The sequence below is a fragment of the Nycticebus coucang genome, chromosome 18 (genome assembly GCF_027406575.1).
Source record: "Nycticebus coucang isolate mNycCou1 chromosome 18, mNycCou1.pri, whole genome shotgun sequence".
Taxonomy (NCBI): domain Eukaryota; kingdom Metazoa; phylum Chordata; class Mammalia; order Primates; family Lorisidae; genus Nycticebus; species Nycticebus coucang.
In genome coordinates, this window is record NC_069797.1 from 54,692,201 (window position 1) to 54,712,929 (window position 20,729).

General features: G+C 47.4%; 1 protein-coding gene across 3 annotated transcripts in view; it reads right to left on the reverse strand.

Moving 5' to 3' along the window:
• The window catches only part of CWC25 (CWC25 spliceosome associated protein homolog), a 29,982-nt gene extending 17,918 nt beyond the window's left edge, over positions 1–12,064 (reverse strand). For all 3 annotated transcript variants that reach the window (XR_008375552.1, XM_053569410.1, XM_053569409.1), the window contains exons 1-4: positions 11,870–12,064; positions 7,194–7,366; positions 5,537–5,773; positions 662–731 (exon numbers count right to left, since the gene is read on the reverse strand). Coding sequence is in view for 2 of the 3 variants with exons in the window: in XM_053569410.1 (XP_053425385.1) it covers positions 662–731; positions 5,537–5,773; positions 7,194–7,366; positions 11,870–11,887 (498 nt within the window). In the remaining variant the exon portion in view is untranslated. The remainder of the gene's footprint in view (positions 1–661; positions 732–5,536; positions 5,774–7,193; positions 7,367–11,869) is intronic.
• Between the last annotated feature and the right edge of the window lie 8,665 nt (positions 12,065–20,729).

A 20,729-nucleotide genomic window follows, 5' to 3' on the forward strand; every position in this document is an offset into this window, starting at 1 on the left:
CAATTTATAATACACTGTCTTTTTTTTTTTTTTAAGATAGTTTCAATCTGTCACCTGGGTAGAATGCTGTGGCATCACAGCTAACAGCAATCTGGTTGCAGCCATCATTGTTGTTTTGGCAGGTCTGGGCTGGATTTGAACCCGCCAGCTCAGGTGTATGTGGCTGGCACTTTAGTCACTTGAGCCACAGGCACCAAGCTGCTAACAGCAACCTCAACTCTTGGGCTAATGCCTTCTTCTGGCTACTTTTTCTATTTTCAGTAGACACAGGGTCTCCCTCTTGCTCGGCTGGTCTCAAACTCCTGAGCTCAGGAGATCCACCCCCCTCAGCCTCCTAGAGAGATAATGAGTAACCATGACCAGCCTTGTCACTCTTTTTTCGTGTACAGCTATAAGGTCCCTTGTTTGTTTCAGAGAGAGAGTCTCGCTGTGTCACCCAGGCTAGAGTGCAGCAGCCATAATAGTGTACTACAACCCCAAATTCTTGAGCTCATCTCAGCCTCCCAAGCAGCTGAGACTACAGTCGTGTACCACCATGCCTGGCCTAAAATAGAAAAATTTTAAAAGCCATTGTTTTTCTTCTGATAAGGTAAGAATAAACAAAGAGAAGGTCTCACACGGCTAAGAGATATTCTTGGTGCTTATTTGATGCACTACTTACCAATTCCTTGATTTTCTTCATTTTCACAGGATTATTTAATACCTCTCTTTTTTTCTCCTCCTCCTTCTTCCTAAATAAAGAGAGGAATTTATAGAAATTATGACTATTTCGGCTCAACACCTGTAGCTCAGTGGCTAGGGTACCAGCCACATACACTGGTGCTGGCGGGTTTGAATCCAGCCCAGGCCTGCCAAACAACAACTACAACAAAAAAACAGCCGGGCGTTGTGGTGGGCCCCTGTAGTCCCAGCTATTTGGGAGGCTGAGGCAAGAGAATCGATTAAGCCCAAGAGTTTGAGGTTGCTGTGAGCTGTGACCCCACAGCACTCTACCCAGGGCGACAGCTTGAGACTGTCTCAAAAAAAAAAAGAAAGAAAGAAATCAGGGGGCGGCGCCTGTGGCTCAAGGAGTAGGGCGCCGGTCCCATAGGCCGGAGGTGGTAGTTTCAAACCCAGCCCCAGCCAAAAACCATAAAAAAATAAAAAAGTCCCAGCTGCTTGGGAGGCTGAGGCAAGAGAATCGCATAAGCCCAAGAGTTAGAGGTTGCTGTGAGCCGTGTGACGCCACAGCACTCTACCGAGGGCGGTACAGTGAGACTCTGTCTCTACAAAAAAAAAAAAAGAAATCATGACTATTTCTTTTGGAATGGAGATTAAGTCATTCTCCTCTCCAAATTCGTTGTAAGCTTTTTCCCAAATACATGAGGACTGACCCTATGTTGAAATTCATATGACATGGGCGGCGCGTGTGGCTCAAAGTGGTAGGGCACCGGTCCCATATGCCTGAAGGTGGCAGGTTCAAACCCAGCCCCGGCCAAAACCCACAAAAAAAAAAAAAAAAAAAAAAAAGAAATTCATATGACAATGTGAAAGCCAGAAATCTTCATCAAATCTGCATAAGAGATTTCCTATTATGGGGAAAGTCCACACTGGTTAAGGGCTGTGGAAGATAATGAGTTTGGTCTCTTTGTTAAGCTTCATTCTCCAGGCTTCTCAACTGGTGAGTAAACATGTCATCCTGAGTTATCAACTGGATGCAGCATTTCAAAAACCACCTCCACTGTTTAGCATGATAACCACCTGGGAAACAAAGAGAATGGATTCCTCTTTCAAGAAGTCTTACTCACACATACTGTTCCTAGGAGGGTGAATTCCTCCTGGCAACGCTTATCAGAGCCTTCCCATACTCTTCAATCTCACAAATTCTACCTCAAGAATTTGATACTGGGGCTCCCAGGGGCTCATGCCTCTAATCCTAGCCCTATGGGAGACCAAGGCAGGTGGACTGCCTGAACTCACGAGTTCAAAACCAGCCTGAGTCAGAGAGAAACCTCGAGACCTCACCTCTAAAAATAGCCAAACATTGTTGGGGGAGGCTGAGGCAACAGAATTGCTTAAGCCCAAGAGTTTGAGATTGCTGTGAGCTGTAATGCCACAGTACTCTACCAAGGGCAACAAAATGAGACTCTGTTTCAAAAAGAAATTGAAACTATAAGGAAATAATCAAAGGAAGTCACTACAAAGTTGTTCATATTGTAACAATAAAAATTTTGAAACAAGTTAGAAACCCGGGCAGCGCCTGTGGCTCAGTGAGCAGGGCACCGGCCCCATATGCCGAGGGTGGCGGGTTCAAACCCAGCCCGGGCCAAACTGCAACAAAAAAATAGCCAGGCATTGTGGCGGGCGCCTGTGGTCCCAGCTACTCGGGAGGCTGAGGCAGGAGAATCACCTAAACCCAGGAGTTGGAGGTTGCTGTGAGCTGTGTGATGCCACGGCACTCTACCAAGGGCAATAAAGTGAAACTCTGTCTCTACAAAAAAATAAAAATAAAAAAATAAAAAACAAGTTAGAAACCCAACCAAAGAATGTTACTAAATTATGGCATATGGACATAATATAGACCTTAAAAATTATGTCATTGAGGCATAGTGAGATAGAAGGATATTCTGTATGCATGATTGAGTTAAAAAAGGAGTTTATAGGGGCGGCGCCTGTGGCTCAGTCGGTAGGGCGCCAGCCCCATATACCGAGGGTGGCGGGTTCAAACCCGGCCCCGGCTGAACTGCAACCAAAAAATAGCCAGGCATTGTGGCAGGTGCCTGTAGTCCCAGCTACTCGGGAGGCTGAGGCAAGAGAATCGCTTAAGCCCAGGAGTTGGAGGTTGCTGTGAGCTGTGACGCCATGGCATTCTACCGAGGGCCATAAAGTGAGACTTTGTCTCTATAAAAAAAAAAAGGAGTTTATAAAACAATATGCACAGTATTTGTACCCCAGTATTCATAGCAACATCATTCACAATAGTCGAAAGGTTTAAATGAGGGCGGCGCCTGTGGCTCAGCAGGTAGGGCGCCGGCCCCATATGCCAAGGGTGGCGGGTTCAAACCCAGCCCCGGCCAAACTGCAACAAAAAAATAGCTGGGGGTTGGCGCCTGTGGCTCAGTCGGTAGGGCGACGGCCCCATATACCGAGGGTGGCAGGTTCAAACCCAGCCCCGGCCAAACTGCAACCAAAAAATAGCCGGGCGTTGTGGCAGGCGCCTGTAGTCCCAGCTACTCGGGAGGCTGAGGCAAGAGAATCACTTAAGCCCAGGAGTTGGAGGTTGCTGTGAGCTGTGTGAGGCCACAGCACTCTACTGAGGGCCATAAAGTGAGACTCTCTCTACAAAAAAAAAAAAAAATAGCTGGGTGTTGTGGAAGGCGCCTGTAGTCCCAGCTACTTGGGAGACTGAGTCAAGAGAATCGCCTAAGCCCAAGGATTTGGAGGTTGCTGTGAGCTGTATGACGCCACGGCACTCTACCAAGGGCGATAAGGTGAGACTCTGTCTCTACAAAAAAAAAAAAAAGGTTTAAATGAGCTGAATGTCCCACTAACAAATGAATGAAATATGATGTGTTCGGGCGGCGCCTGTGGCTCAAGGAGTAGGGCGCCGGTCCCATATGCCAGAGGTAGCGGGTTCAAACCCAGCCCTGGCCAAAAACCAAAAAAAAAAAGAAATATGATGTGTTCACACAATGGAATATTATTCAACCTTCAGAAGAAGCAATTCTGACATGTTTCAACATGGATGCATAGAAGACATTATGCTAAGTGATATAACCCAGTCACAAAAGACAAATATTGTATAACTTCATTTTTACGAGGTAAATAGAGTAGTCACACTCTAGAAACAGAAAGCAGAATGGTGGTTACCAAGGGCTCTGGAGCAGGAGGAAGAGAGAAGCCATTGTTTATTGGATATAGAGTTTTACTTCAAAATTATTAGAGTTCTGGAGAGGGAGAATGGTGAGAGTTACACATCATTATGAAGGTATTTAATACCACTGAACCATAACATAAAAATGGTTAAGGTGCGGGCGGCGCCTATGGCTCAGTCGGTAAGGCGCCGGCCCCGTATACCGAGGGTGGCAGGTTCAAACCCGGCCCCGGCCAAACTGCAAACAAAAAATAGCCGGGTGTTGTGGCGGGCGCCTGTAGTCCCAGCTACTCGGGAGGCTGAGACAAGAGAATCGCTTAAGCCCAGGAGTTGGAGGTTGCTGTGAGCTGTGTGAGGCCACGGCACTCTACTGAGGGCCATAAAGTGAGACTCTGTCTCTACAAAAAAAAAAAAAAAAAAATGGTTAAGGTGGTAAATATTAAAAAAAAAAAAATAGTGGTAAATATTGTATTCTGCTACAATAAACTAAGAAGATGAGAAAATGGGACAAAATATTTGCCTTATATTCAATAGCTTTAATAGATATATAACTTCAAAGAGAATTTGCAGAAGAAAAATATAAATGACACATAAGCTTTTTTTTTTTTTTTTTGGCTCAGCACCCGCAGCTCAGTGATTAGGACACTGGCCACATACACTAAAGCAAGCGGGTTCGAACCTAGCCCAGGCATGCTGAACAACAATGATGACAACTGCAACAAAAAATAGCTGGGCGTTGTGGCAGTAGTAGCTGTAGTTGTTGTGGCAGTCCCAGCTACTCGGGAGGCTGAGGCAAGAGAATCGCTTAAGCCCAAGAATTGGAGGTTGCTGTGAGCTGTGACACCACAGCACTCTACCAAGGGCGACATTAGTGAGACTCTGTCTTAAAAAAAAAAAAGGAAAGAAAAGAAAAGAAAAATAAGTTTTGTTTTTGTTTTTTTTTTTGTAGAGACAGAGTCTCACTTTATGGCCCTCAGTAGAGTGCCGTGGCCTCACACAGCTCACAGCAACCTCCAACTCCTGGGCTCAAGCGATTCTCTTGCCTCAGCCTCCCGAGTAGCTGGGACTACAGGCGCCCGCCACAACGCCCGGCTATTTTTTGGTTGCAGTTTGGCCGGGGCCGGGTTTGAACCCGCCGCCCTCGGTATATGGGGCCGGGGCCCCACCGACTGAGCCACAGGCGCCGCCCGAAAAATAAGTTTTTAATTTTCAATCTTACACACTAAAAATAAGGCAAATTAAATAAAAATAAATAATAATATGCAAAGTATGATCTCACTTAGTGCCCAAAATGCAGCTCTACTTTTATCCATTACATATTAGGGTTTCAAGTAAAATTCTAAAGATTTTAGTTCTGCTACTCCAACTCACAAAAAAGGCCTGTTCACCTACCTAAACAACTTCAATCATATACCCAAATTTCTAAGACGCTGCCAACCATTTTCACTAAAGGTGAATGAATAAATCTGGTATGATACATTTGCCAGTATCTTTCCATATGGCCTGACCAGGCACCTTTAAGGAAGCCTCTTTCCCAACCTCAGGAAGCCCAAATGGAGCCCAAATGGAATCCTGTTACACAGCAGATAAAGCAAAGAGGAAATCTACAGTAACGGCCACACAATGAATGGCCTTAGCAGAGTCTCAAAGCAACAAGCCCCTTTCCCAGCCCCTTATCAGTACCTGATGATAAAGAGTGGGTCCTCCCGGATTTTGCTGGCCATGTCTAGCAGAGAATTGGCACCTGATGGGGCAAAGATAGATCCTGGGAGGAGGCCTGTCTCAGAAGAACAGCCTGCCTCCTTCTCTTCCATCTTCTCAAAAACATATTTGTCAATGGGCCGCCCCAGCAGGTACTCATCACGATTCACCATCCCACCAGGACCCTGGTACATCCAGTCCAATTTTTCTTCTTTTTTCCTAGTTCAAGGAAAAAAATGCAATGAAACAAAATGTTGGCTGGGCCACAGTAGTTCATGCCTATTGGGAAGCCAAGGCAGGAGAAGAGTTTGAAAACAGAAGTTCAAGACCAGCCTGGGCAATATAATGAGACCCCTATCTCTACAAAAAATAAAAAAAAATGGGTGGCACCTGTGGCTCAAAGGAGTAGGGCACTGGCCCCATATGCCGGAGGTGGTGGGTTCAAACCCAGCCCTGGCAAAAAAAAATAAATAAATAAATTAACTGGGCATGGTGGCAGATGCCTATAGACCCAGCTACTTGGGAGGCTGAGACAGGAGGATCATTTGAACCCAGGTGTCTGAGGTTATAGTGAGCTATGATGATGCCACTGCATGACAGCCCAGACAACAGAACAAAACCCTGTTAAAAAAAAAATATATATATATATATGTATGTATGTATATATGTATGTACGTACACACACACACACACACCATCCATAGACCTTATTCCCATGAGAACACATTGCCCACCCCCCCCCAAAATGAGCCTGCAATATGTCGAAAAAGCAGGACTGAGGCCTTGACACATAATGAAAAGCAGGCAAGAGTCAACCATCCTCAGCCAGAGTTATTTGTCAACCATCTACTTTGGGCTTGGCCCACACTAAGTCCTTACATACTAACTCATTTGATTCTCAATAAGCTTTAGGAAAGACAGCTGAGTACGGGGGCTCACGGCTGTAATCCTAACACCCTAGGAGGCTGAGGCAGGTGAATTGTTTGAGCTCAGGAGTTCAAGACCAGCCTGACCAAGAGCGAGATCCCATCTCTACTAAAAACAATAGAAAAAACTAGCCAGGCTTTGTGGTGGGAACCTGTAGTCCCATCTACTCAGGAGGTTGAGGCAGGAGGATTACTTGAGCCTAAGAGTTGGAGGTTGCTGTGAGCTATGAACCCACGGCACTCTACCCAAGGCAAAAGAATGAGACTCTATCTCAAAAAACCAAAAACAAACTTTAGCAAAAAGTTACAGCCAAATGTGGTGGCACATGCCTATAGTCCCAGCTACTCAGGAGGCTAAGGCAGAAGGATTGCTTGATCACAGGAGTTTGAGGTTGCTGTGAGCTAGGCTGACACCAGGGCACTCTAGCCTGGGCAACAGAGTAAGACTTTGTAACAAAAATCTTTAAAAAAGCAGAGAGAGAGTGAGAACTTCGGTATATCATCATTCCCTGGTTTTACTGAGGTAAACAACTCCCCCAAACTTGCTCCCAGTACATAGCTGGTACATGCAAAGCCAACCTTAGAATGTAGGTCAGTCAAACTCCAAAACCCACGTCCTTAACCACTTAGCTACTGTACAACAACCAGATGACGCACCTGTAGGCAGTCTTGCAAGTCCCTACACACTACGACACCCCCAGCTCCCTGCTTACTTGACAGCCCCAACGTCCTCCGCATAGCGCTGCATCTCTTCCCGAGCCCTCTCCTCCCGCAGCTCCCGCTGAAGCTCCTCAATCTTCTTCCGCTCAGCCTCATGCTTCTGTTCAGCCTTCCACACTTTCTCCACATTGCGGAGGGTCTGTGGATGCCAGCTCTTCTTCAAATTCTGCAGTAAATGAAAGAAGAAAATAATTGAGAGAGTGGGTAGGTGGTGAGTATCATCAGCCCTGCCTCACCCACCCCTTCATACTCAATTCATGCCAAGGCAGCCAAGTAAGAAAAATGTCTTATAACAATGGCAAGGTTTGGGGCGGCGCCTGTGGCTCAGTTGGTAAGGCGCCGGCCCCATATACCGAGGGTGGTGGGTTCAAACCCGGCCCCGGCTGGACTGCAACCAAAAAATAGCCGGGCGTTGTGGTGGGCGCCTGTAGTCCCAGCTACTTGGGAGGCTGAGGCAAGAGAATCGCTTAAGTCCAGGAGTTGGAGGTTGCTGTGAGCTGGGTGAGGCCACAGCACTCTACCGAGGGCCATAAAGTGAGACTCTGTCTCTACCAAAAAAAAAAAAACAATGGCAAGGTTTGTGTCCAGTAACCTCTCATACATCTTGGGGGCAGGGGGTATTCAAGTACATAAATCTTTGCAATAAAGCTTCACATAAAGCTTCTTCTTGGTTCCCTTCAAACAGTTTTTTTTTTTTTTTGTGGTTTTTGGCCGGGGCTGGTTGAACCTGCCACCTCCAGCATACCCCCTTCAAACAGTTTTAATCAGACCGGGCGTGGTGGCTCACACCTGTAATCCTAGCACTCTGGAGGGCCAAGGCAGGTGGATTGCCTGAGCTCACAAGTTCGAGACCAACCTGAGTCAAAGTGAGACCTCATCCCTAAAAATAGCCAGACACTGTGGCAGATACCTGTAGTCCCAGCTACTTGGGAGGCTGATGCAAGAGAATCGCTTAAGGGCAGCGCCTGTGGCTCAAGGGGTAGGGCGCTGGTCCCATATGCTGGAGGTGGTGGGTTCAAACCCAGCCCCGGCCAAAAAAAAAAACAAAAAAAAAAAAAAGAGAATCGCTTAAGCCCAAGACTTTGAGGTTGCTACCCTGTTTCCCCAAAAATAAGACATCCTCCGAAAATAGACCTACTTACAGGAAAGATAAGACGTACCCTGAAAACAAGACCTAGCACATCTTTGGGAGCACATCTTAAAATAAGACACTGTCTTATTTTCGGGGAAACGGGGTATGAGCTATGACACTATGGCACTCTAGGGGAACAAAGTGAGACTGTCTCAAAAAAATAAACAGTTTTAATCTTAAAGGTATACAAGTCATCCTTCCCTTTACCATGCATAAATGGGAAGTGATAATAACAAGACAGGAGGAATGGGGCAGGGAGGGGGTACAGATATATTCTGAAAGGCAACAGAGCTTGAGAAGTGTTGGCACTGGACTTTTTTTTTTTTTTTGGCAGTCTCACTTTGTCACCCTTGGTAGAGTGCCGTAGCGTCACATCTCACAGCAACCTCAAACTCTTGGGCTCAAACAATTCTCTTGCCTCAGCCTCCCTGGTAGCTAGGACTATGGATGCCGGCCACACACTGGCTATTTTTAAAGACAGGCTCTCACTCTTGGCAGGGCTGGTCTCAAACGCCTAAGCTCAAGCAATCCACCCACCTTGGCCTCCCAGAGTACTAGGATTACAGGCATGGGCCACCACACCTAGCTGGACATTCCTTCTCAATCTATTTCATGTGCCCTAAACTTACATGGATTACAACTTACCTTTCTCACGTTTCCCTCCCAGGAATCTCCCCAAGTTTCTTTTTTTTTTTTCTTTTTGTAGAGACAGAGTCTCACTTTATTGCCCTTGGTAGAGTACCGTGGCGTCATAGCTCACAGCAACCTCCAGCTCCTGGGCTTAGGCGATTCTCTTGGCTCAGCCTCCCCAGTAGCTGGGACCACAGGCGCCTGCCACAACACCCAGCTATTTTTTGTTGCACTTTGGCCGGGGCCGCGTTTGAACCCACCACCCTCGGTATATGGGGTCGGCGCCCTACTCACTGAGCCACAGGTGCCACCCTCTCCCCAAGTTTCTAATCTCCCCCCTTCACCCTGAAAAAATGCTTCTCCTCTCTCTCCTCCCCAACAGCCACTGCTTTGATTCTGTTTCCCAGTCAGGGAAAGTTTCCTTAGTAACATCTAAGGACAATTGTAAATTAGCCTAGTGATGTGGGAAGGGGAGCGGGGGTGGGGGGGGGGAGGGGCGCGCGGGTAGGAGGGTGGCTTTCCAAACAGAGAGAACAGCACACATGACTGCAGTCCGAGGGGTGTGAGGAACATAGCAGGAATCATTCAGAGTGACTGGAGATGGAGTCCAAGCTGATGGGATGGGGCGCAAGATGAAGCCAACTATGAAAGGAGCAAAGTAAGGCCTTGTAAACTATGTTAAGGAGTTGGATTTTCTCCTGTTGACTGTCAGAAATACTCAACAGTTGTATACAGGTGAGAGGCAGGACTAGCTATCATGGAAAGAATGGACTGGAGAGGGCCAAGATGGGAAACCAGGAGACCAGTTAAGACTAAATAACATCATGCACACAAGGTACCTGGCAAGTGGGAAATGTTCACTCAGTGAAAGCTCCCTTTTCTTCCTTTTCTCTCTCTCTCTCTTTTTTTTTTTTTTTTTTTTGAGACAGAGTCTCACTATGTCACCCTCAGTAGAGTGCTATGGCATCAACACTCATAGCAACCTCAAACTCTTGGGCTTAAGCAATTCTCTTGCCTTAGCCTCACAAGTAGCTGGGACTATAGGCCGGGCTATTTTGTTGTTTGTTGTTGTAGTTGTCATTGTTTAGCAGGCCCCGGCCAGGTTTGAACCCACCAGCCTGGGTGTACGTGGCTGGCGCCCTAGGCACTAAACTACAGCGCTGAGCCATTCCTTTTCTCTCTTCCCCCTTGTCCTCCTCCCCCTTGTCAGGTCCTTTGATCTTCCCTTCCATTCTTCCTCCCCGTACCACTCCCACCTTCTCTTACTGGTTCCCCCCCTTTCCTCCCTCCTTCCACTATAGGTGATTTTGTCCCCCAGGGGACAGGTGGTAACTTCTGTAGACATTTTGATTGTCACAATTGTGGAAGAAGGATGCTACTGGCATTTAGTGGTTAGAGTCCAGGGATGCTGCTAAACATCCTAAAATGCATAGGACAGCCCAATCACCACCATCACACACACACACATCTAGCCCAAATTGTCAAGAGTGCTGAGATTGAGAAACACTGGATTAGAGATTTCCTGTCCTTAAATACAGTTCCCTGCAAAAAATACTAAATCAGATGATGTCTTATCACCTCCAATCACCACCACCACCACAACCATACACACACACACACACACACACACAAATTATCTAGCCCAAATTGTCAAGAGTGCTGAGGTTGCTTAGTGGTTAGGGCGCCGGCCACATACACTGGCTGGTGAGTTAGAACCTGGCCCAGGCCTGCTAGACAACAATGACAACTACAACACCAACAATAAAATAGTCGGGCATTATGGCGGGCGCCTGTAGTCCCAGCTACTTGGGAGGCTGAGGCAAGAGAATCACTTAAGCCCAAGAGTTTGAGATTGTTATAAGCTGTGACACCACAGCACTCTACCAGGGGCGACATAATGAGACTCTTGTCTCAAAAAAAAGAGTGCTGACGTTGAAAAACACTGGATTAGAGATTTTAGGTCCTTAAATACAGTTATCTGAAGAAAATACTAAATCAGATGAAGCCTAATCACCACCAATCACTACCACCACACACAAATATGTAGCCCAAACTGTCAAGAGTGCTGAAGTTGAGAAACACTGGATTAGAGATTTTCTGTCCTTAAATATAGTTACCTGAAGAAAATACTAAATCAGATGATATTGAAGGAGTCCTGGAACTCACTCTAATTGAGGCTATTTGACAAACTCTAATAAGGCTACTAGACCAATGGTTAAGCTGATCTATTTTCTGTTAGCTACACTTTCAGCAATTTAGCATTTTCCTGATCTTGTACCACATTCTTGTAAGTAAATTTATCCTATTTGAGGCTTTTGTCCCTACAAATGAACTATAAAGTTTAAGAGAAACTGACACATAATTTATACTAAGTGCTAAGAATTCAGAAGAAAGTTCTGTCACTATGGATCAGAATGCAGCATTGAAGGAGGAGTAGAAGTCAGAATGATGGACGTGAAGATCCCTTCTGGCTTAAAATGGATTCCATAGCATGGCTCGGGGGTAAGGAGGATGGGGCACAAACCTCCCCTAGTACAGCCCAGGACAGGACTCTGAACTCCTACTTAAGGAAGAGAGATGTGTCCCAAGACAAGATACACAAAGCCTTAGTGATGCCTCCTTGTTATCTGCCTCCTTTCCCAGCCAAGGCTCTAACCACTCCCTCCCCGGTTTCCCTAGAATTTCCAGCCGGTGGAGCCCTCATCAACAAACACACAAACACCATCTGCCGCCATTCCTGACACAAGTCGCACTTTCCAAGTCTCAGCCCCGACCCTCCGCGGCTCTTAACGATCTATTCCCCTAGCCAGGGTTACCGCCCCCTCCCCACACACCTTTTCCTAATTTCCCTCCCGACCCCCAGTCTCCGGCCTCAGCCCTTCCCCGCCCAGGCCTCTGTCCACTTACCAGGTCTCCGCCCCCCATGATGGCGGGAACGTGTCCTCACTACGTGGATGCAGAAGAGTCAGGAATGATCGAAAGGAAATGAGAGAAAAGGTTCAGGGGCGACTTCGCAGAATCCGCTCCCCGAAGTAATAGCTGCCACTTTCACAACGCGATCTGTAGGCCACTTCCGGGAGGGGCTTAGTTCGCAGCACCTCGGTGTCGCAGAACGATGACGTTTACTCTGTCGCACTATGTTACCGTAGCGTCACGTGCGGTTTCCGCAAATCTTCGGGCCTTTCTGTTGGGAACTCTGGGATTTCATTTTGGCTGCTTCGCTTTGCTACCTCGCCTGGTGTATTTTTTTTTTTTTTTTTTGAGACAGAACTTCAAGCTGTCGCCTTGGGTAGAGTGCTGTGGCACCACAACTCACAGCAACTTCCAACTCCTGGACTCAAGAGATTCTCCTGCCTCCGCCTCCCAAGTAGCTGGGACTACAAGCGCCCGCCACAACGCCCGACTATTTATTTTCTGGTTGCAGCCGTCATTGTTATTTGGCGGGCCCGGGGCTGGATTCGAACCCGCCAGTTCATCGCTTGATGTCTTGAACTGTCGGTTGAAACGCCACAGCTCCGTTCAGTTATCTATAGCCGAGGCCCTCCTCCCCCCCGCCCCCCCCGCCATCTGCTGCTGTGTCAGCGCCCTAGGGAAGCTCAACTCGCCTGTCCCAAGGAGACTCGGGAGCGGACGGCCTAGGCCGCCCCCGCAACGCCACCCCCTTCTCAGCACATAACCTCACACCCTAGTTTTTCAAAATAGCTTTTCAAACCAGCTCTCTCCTCAAACTTTGACTCACAGCCAACCTCCTTATTCCAGGCCTGGTTTACGGAGATAATCACCAAAATTCCATCAACTTCCCTGCGTCAAAACGTTAAAATTTGCTAGCTTCCCACTATGGAAACAGGCAGATTCCTTTCCTTTTGGTCCGTCCTGTGTATGGCCGGGCAGTTGTCCGGGTCTCATCACTCAGACATCTATTGCTACTTGAGTCTTTCTTCCTCTGTTCTGTATCTCCCTCAATACTCTGTCGCCAGGCAGCAGTTTAGACATGCTCACTTGGGCGGCGCCTGTGGCTCAGTGAGCAGGGCGTCGGCCCCATATACCGAGGGTGGCGGGTTCAAACACAGCCCCGGCCAAACTGCAACAAAAAAATAGCCGGGCGTTGTGGCGGGCGCCTGTAGTCCCAGCTACTCGGGAGGCTGAGGCAGGAGAATCGCCTAAGCCCAGGAGTTGGAGGTTGCTGTGAGCTGTGTGACGCCACGGCACTCTACCGAGGGCAATAAAGTGAAACTCTGTCTCTACAAAAAATAATAATAATAATAAATAAATAGACATGCTCACTTGATCCTTAAAAAGAAAAAAAAAATTTATGCTTAAGTGCTGCGATCTCTTCATCTTAACCAAACTTGAAATGAGTTGTCTCCACGCAGGGTCGGGTTCCACTTCAACTTGGGTTTAACCTCATCACTCAACTATGCTTCTGCTGTTCTTTGGTAATCCCTTCTCTTTAAAATCAAATTGACAGCCAGGCGCAGTGGTTGGCAACTGTAATCCTAGCTCTCTGGGAGGCCCAGGCGGATGGATTGTTTGAGGTCATGAGTTGGGGACCAGCCTGAGCAAGAGTGAGACCCTGTCTTTAAAAAATAGCCAAGCTTGGGAGGCGCCTGTAGCTCAGTGACTAAGGCGCCGGCCCCCTATACCAAGGGTGGCAGGTTCGAACCCGGCCCCCCCAAACTGCAACAAAAAAATATCCGGGCGTTCTGGTGGGCACCTGTAGTCCCAGCTACTTGGGAGGCTGAGGCAAGAGAATCGCCTGAGCCCATCGAGCTGGAGGTTGCTGTGAACTGTGATGCTACAGCACTCTATCGAGGGTGATAAAGTGAGACTGTCTCTGAAAAAAAATAGCCAGGGTTAATGTTGCGTGACCGGAGACGCGCCGTTGTGGTGGGTGCCTGTAGTCCCAGCTACTCAGGAATCTGAGGCAAGAGAATCACCTAAGCCCAAAAATTGGAGGTTGCTGTGAGCTGTTATGCTACAGCGCTCTACCCAGGGCAACAAAGTGAAACTGTCTCTTAAAAAAAAAAAAATAGCCAGGCATTGTGGCAGGCACTTGTATTCCCATCTACTCAGGAGGCTCTTGCGATCGCTTGAGCCCAGGAATTTGAGGTTGTTGTGAGCTGACTCTACAGCACTACACAGGGCTCCAAAGTGAGACAGAGATAAAAATAAAATAAAATAGACACATCTATCCTCATCTTGACCACTCCTAGTCATGAGAGCTTACCCCTTATTGAAAGGCCTTTGCATTTACATCTCCCCCACCACTTTCCAGATTTTTGTTTTCTTCTATGGATTTTTTTTTTCCACTTTTTCATTCTGTTTCTCTACTTCTTAGATTTTATTGGTTTTGTTTAAAGAGAAAGGTATGCTGTTTGCTATGTTCCCAAGGCTGGTCTTAAACTCCTGCCTCAAGCAATCCTCCTACCTAGGCATCCCAAAATCCTGGAATGGCACCACTGCATTCCAGCCACAGAACAAGACCTTGTCTCTAAAAAACAAGGGCGGCACCTATGGCTCCCGAGTAACTGGGACTACAGGCACCCGGCCACAACACCTGGCTATTTTTTTGTTGTTGTTGCAGTTTGGCCAGGGCCAGGTTCGAACCCGCCACCCTTGGTATATGGAGCCAGCGCCCTATTTCTGGATTTTTTTTTTTTTTGTAGAGGTAGAGTCTCACTCTATGGCCCTCAGAGTGCCATGTGGTGAGTGCCATATGGTAGAATGCTGTAATGCCACAGCTCACAGAAACCTCCTACTCCTGGGCTCAGGCAATTCTCCTGCCTCAGCCTCCCGGGTAGCTGGGACTATAGCCACCTGCCACAACGCCCAGCTATTTTTTTGTTGTTGCAGTTCAGCTGGGGCCAGGTTTGAACCTACCACACTCGGTATATGGGTCTGGTGCCCTACTCACTGAGCCCCAGGCACCGCCCATATTTCTGGATTCTTTATTCCATTTCTTTTTTTTTTTTCTTTTTTTTGGTTTGGGGTACAGAGATTCACTCTGTCACCCTGGGATTCAGTCCTATGACATCATCATACCTCACAGCAACCTCAAACTCCTGGGCTCCAGTTACCCTTCTGCCTCACCTTCATGAGTGCCTGGAACTACAATGCCTGGATAGTTTTTCTATTTTTAGTAGAGACAGGATCGCACTCTTGCTCAGGCTGCCCTCTACTGCTGAGTTCAAGCAATCAGCCTGTCTCAGCCTCCCACCTGGCTTTTTTTGTTTTTGAGACAGAGTCTCACTATGTGGCCCTCGGTAGAGTGCCATGGTGTTACAGCTCACAACAACCTGAAACTCTAGGGCTTAAGCAATTCTCTTGCCTCAGCCTCCCAAGTAGCTGGGACTACAGGTGCCCTCCACAATGCCTGGCTATTTTTTGTTGCAGTTGTCATTGTCATTTAGCAGGCCCAGGCTGGGTTCGAACTTGCCAGTCTCAGTGTATGTGGCTGGCGCCTAACCACTTTACTACAGGCGCTGAGTCTTTTTTTTTTTTTTTTTTTTTGAGACAGAGTCTCATTCTCTTGCCCAGGCAAAAGTACCATGGCCTCAGCCTCACAGCAACCTTACAGGTAGGTCCTAGCAATCTGGCTTCAAGCAATCCTCTTGCCTCAGCCCCCTGAGTAGCTAGGACCACAGGTGCCTGCCACAAAGCTTGCTAATTTTTCTATTTTTAGTAGGGATGTAGCGAGGGATCTCTCAGTTTTGCTCAGGCTGGTCTCAAACTCCTGAGCTCAAGGGATCCGCCTGCCTCACCTTCCCAGAGTGCTAAGATGACAGGTGTGAGCCACCTGCCTGGTCCATAGTTTTGTTTTAATGATTAGTCGGCTTACTTCTCCCTCTTTTCTTTGCTTTTTCATTTTTTTTTTTTTTTTTTTGGTTTTTGGCCGGGACTAGGTTTGAACCCACCACCTCTAGCATATGGGACCAACGCCCTACTCCTTGAGCCACAGGTGCCGCCCTTTCTTTTCTTTTTTTTTTTGAGACAGAGTCTCACTTTGTTGCCCTTCGTAGAGTGCTGTGGCATCATAGCTCACAGCAAACTCAACGTCTTGGGCTCAAGCGATTCTCTTTGTTTTTGTTTTTTTTTTGTAGAGACAGAGTCTCACTGTACCGCCCTTGGGTAGAGTGCCGTGGCGTCACAAGGCTCACAGCAACCTCTAACTCTTGGGCTTACACGATTCTTTTGCCTCAGCCTCCCGAGCAGCTGGGACTACAGGCGCCCGCCACAACGCCCGGCTATTTTTTTGTTGCAGTTTGGCCGGGGCTGGATTTGAACCTGCCACCCTCGGCATATGGGGCCGGCACCCTACTCACTGAGCCACAGGCACTGCCCTCAAGCGATTCTCTTGAGGGGACTACAGGCACCCACCACAATGCCCAGCTTTTTTTAGAGATGAAGTCTTGCTCTGGCTCAGGCTGGTCTCAAACTCGTGAGCTCAGGCAATCCCCCTACCTCAACCTCCCAGAGTGCTAGGATGACAGGTGTGAGCCACCGCGCCCAGCCTAAGTGAGAGCCTTACTGAAAAGTGGAATCACCTGTTTCCTTCCTTCTCCTACGTTGCTACCAGAATGCCAGCATCAGGTAATATACTCCAGAAAGGGAGGAGAATTGCTTAAGCCCAAGAGATTGAGGTTGCTATGAGCTGTGATACCCCGGCACTCTACCAAGGGTGACAAAATGAGACTGTGACAGCTTTGAGATGGTGAGACTGTCTAAAAAGAAAAAAAAAAAAGAAAGAAAGAAAGAAATATACTCCAGGGAGGAGCTCTCAGGATTTTATATGGAGAAAGTAAATAGCCCAAGGAGCCAGGCGCAGTGGTTAATTCATGTAATACTAGCACTCTGGGAGGCTGAAGCAGTGGATTGCTTGAGCTCACAAGTCCCAGACCAGCCTGAGCAAAAGCGAGACCTTATCTCTACTAAAAATAGAAAAATTGAAGCAAGAGGATCTCTGGAGCCCAAGAGTTGGAGGTTGCTATGAGCTGTGATGCCACAGCACTCTCCCCAGGGCAACAGCTTAAGACTCCGTCTCAGAAAAAAAAAAAAAAAAAGTAGCCCAAGGAGTTGAGGGATGGTGACCACAGATACAGATATTTGGAAGTCACCAAATGAAAAGGTTGACTCACTGAAGGACTACTCTTGAGGAAGTCCACCAGTCATCACGTCCTGCCCAAGGACACAAAGCTTCCCGTGGCCTTTACCCTATAGAGTGCTAGTTATCTGGTAAATGCCCTCAACACAAGAGTCCAAGACCAAAGAAAAGAACAGGAAAAAGGACATTGAGGAATCAGAGACAATACTTGGAAAAGAAAAAATACTTCAATGGGTGGCGCCTGTGGCTCAAGGAGTAGGGCGCCGGTCCCATATGCTGGAGGTGGCGGGTTCAAACCCAGCCCCGGCCAAAAAAACTACAAAAAAAAAAAAAAAAAATACTTCAAAAGCAACCATAACTTTAAAGAAATAAGAGAAGTAAAAAAAAAAAAAAAGAAAAGAAATAAGAGAAGTAACTATATCCATGAAATGGGAACTGAATGTAACAACAAAGGAGCAACTGGAATATATGAGAGAACTAAGATTAAAGAGCCAACAAAAAAGTTGAAAGATAAGTGGGAGGGAGGATTAAGAAAATGTGATATTAAAAAAAAAAAAAGAGTGGCTCGGTGCCTGTGGCTCAAGCAGCTCAGGTGCCAGCCATATACACCCTGAGCTGGCGGGTTCGAATCCAGCCCCGCCCTGCCAAACGACAATGAGGGCTGCAACCAAAAAATAGCCAGGCATTGTGGTGGGCACCTGCAGTCCCAGCTACTTGGGAGGCTGAGGCAGGAGAATCACTTGAGCCCAGGAGTTGGAGGTTGCTGTGAGCTGTGATGCCACAACACTCTACGGGTGACAGCTTAAGGCTCTGTCTCAAAAAAAAAAAAGAAGAGGGCGGTGCCTGTGGCTCAGTGAGTAGGGTGCTGGCCCCATATACCGAGGGTGGCAGGTTCAAGCCCAGCCCCAGCCAAACTGCAAAAAAAAAGAAGAAGAAAAGAAAATGTGTAGCTGGGTGTTGTGGCGGCCACCTGTAATCCCAGCTACTGGGGAGGCTGAGGCAAGAGAATCGCCTAAGCCCAAGAGCTGGAGGTTGCTGTGAGCTGTGATGCCACAGCACTCTACCAAGGGCAACAAAGTGAGACTCTGTCTCAAAAAAAAAAGAAAAGAGGGGCGGCGCCTGTGGCTCAGTTGGTTAGGCGCCAGCCCCATATACCGAGGGTGGCGGGTTCAAACCCGGCCCCGGCCTGTAACCAAAAAAAAAAAAAATAGCCGGGCGTTGTGGCGGGCGCCTGTAGTCCCAGCTACTCGGGAGGCTGAGGCAAGAGAATCGCTTAAGCCCAGGAGTTGGAGGTTGCTGTGAGCTGTGTGATGCCACGGCACTCTACTGAGGGCCATAAAAGTGAGACTCGTCTCAAAAAAAAAAAAAAAAAAGAAAAGAAAATGTGATACACACACCCCGTGGAGTCCTCCTCAGCCATAAAAAGGAATTAAATAATGTCTTCTGCAGCAACTTGGGTGAAACTGGTGACCGTTATCCTAAGTGAAGTTATCTCAGGAATGGAAAAACAAACACATGTACTCTCTAATAATTAGGAGCTAATCAATGAGCACAGATGAGCACAAAAGGTGTAAAGGTCATCGGAAATCAAGATGGAAGGTTAAGGGCGGGGCCTGTGGCTGAAGGAGTAGGGCATCGGCCCCATATGCTGGAGGTGGCGTGTTCAAACCCAGCCTTGTACAAAAAACTGCAAAAAAAAAAAAAAAAAAAGAAGAGTTGGAGGCTGCTGTGAGCTATGAGGGCAACATAGGAAGACTCTGTCTCCAAAAAAAAAAAAAAAAAATTTAGAGATGGGGCGGCGCCTGTGGCTCAGTCAGTAAGGCGCAGGCCCCATAGACCTAGGGTGGCGGGTTCAAACCCGGTCCCTGCTGAACTGCAACCAAAAAATAGCCAGGCGTTGTGGTGGGCGCCTGTAGTCCAGCTACTTGGGAGGCTGAGGCAAGAGAATCGCTTAAGCCCAGGAGTTGGAGGTTGCTGTGAGCTGTGTGATACCACGGCACTCTACCGAGGGCCATAAAGTGAAACTCTGTCTCTACAAAAAAAAAAAAGAAGAATTTAGAGATGAAGGTTGGCTTGGCCCCTGTGGCTCAAGCGGCTAAGGCACCAGCCACATACACCTAAGCTGGTGGGTTCGAATCCAGCCTGGGCCTGACAAACAACAACAGCTGCAACCAAAAAAAAAAATGGCTGGGCATTGTGGTGGGGGCCTGTAGTCCCAGCTACTTGGGAGGTGGAAGCAGGAGAATCACTTGAGCCCAGGAGTTGGAGGTTGCTGTGAGCTATGATGTCACCGCACTCTACTCAGGGCAACAGCTTGAGGCTCTTTTTAAAAAAAAAAAAAAAGGGTGGCGCCTGTGACTCAAAGGAGTAGGGCACTGGCCCCATATGCCGGAGGTGGTGGGTTCAAACCCAGCCCCAGCCAAAAACTGCAAAAAAAAAAAAAAAAAAGAAATGAAGAAAGGTAAAGGAGGTAGAAGGCACCCTGATTTCAGCTGGGGACCTCCTGATCCGCAGTCAAGTGCTCAACCTCTGAACTACACCTCCCGATTTATTATGGCTCTTCTTTGTCCTCTTATGGTAACTCAATACACTCAGGTTCCACTCACACTAGAGTACTGGCACGTTTTGTATTCTATTAAAACCCATCTTCCTTTGTGTCCAGTATCTACTTTGCCTTCTCTCCTGGCCACCAGTGAACTTAGTGGGAACACCTGAAAAATGACATTCTGGAAAGTAGTTGACCAGGAAGTTGACTAGCAGAAGCAGAGAAAATATTCACAAATACAATATTACTATGTCAAAAAAAAACAAAACAAAACAATATTACTATGTCAGAATACTTGGGCTAAAAAGCACCCCAGCTATCATCTTGTTCTGTGTCTAAGGCCGGACACAGTGGCTCACACCTGTAATCCTAGCATTCTGGGAGGCTGAGGCGAGTGGATTGCCTGAGCTCATGGGTTCGGGACCAGCCTGAGCAAGAGCAAGATCCTGTCTCTAAAAATAGCTGGGCGTTGTGGCAGGCGCCTGTAGTCCCAGCTACTTGGGAGGCTGAGCCAAGAGAATTGCTTAAGCCCAAGAGTTGAGGTTGCTGTGAGTTGTGACACCATGGCATTCTACTGTGGTGACAAAGTGAGACTCTTTCTAAACTAAAAAAAAAAACACCATCTTGTTCCACCTCTTGATGAATTGAGGGTGGAAAGTAGAAGGAAGATGTTTGTTCTTTTTTTTTTTTTTCTTGCAGTTTTGGCCAGGACTGGATTTGAACCTGCCACATCTGGCATATGGGGCCAGCGCCCTACTCCTTGAGCCACAGGCACCACCTGGAAGATGTTTGTTTTTTTGGACAAGGTACCAACAGGGCCGCTTTGGATGGGATGACTATCAGGAAAATCAGGAAATCCTTCTCAGAGCAACCAATGACAATTGCTGTGGCTACACTGCCTATTCTATTTATTTTTTTCTCTTTTATTGATATGTAATAATTATATGTTTATAATTATTTATTTGTAATTATATTTATGGGTACAACGTGTGTGTTCCACGCATAGAATGTGTAATGATTGTGTAAACAGTAGACAGCTTCTGACCTGGGGTCCTGTTGGTACCTTGGGAAGTGCTCTGTTGAGGGGTAAGTAGCGTGTGTGGCTCCTTACCACGCTGGCA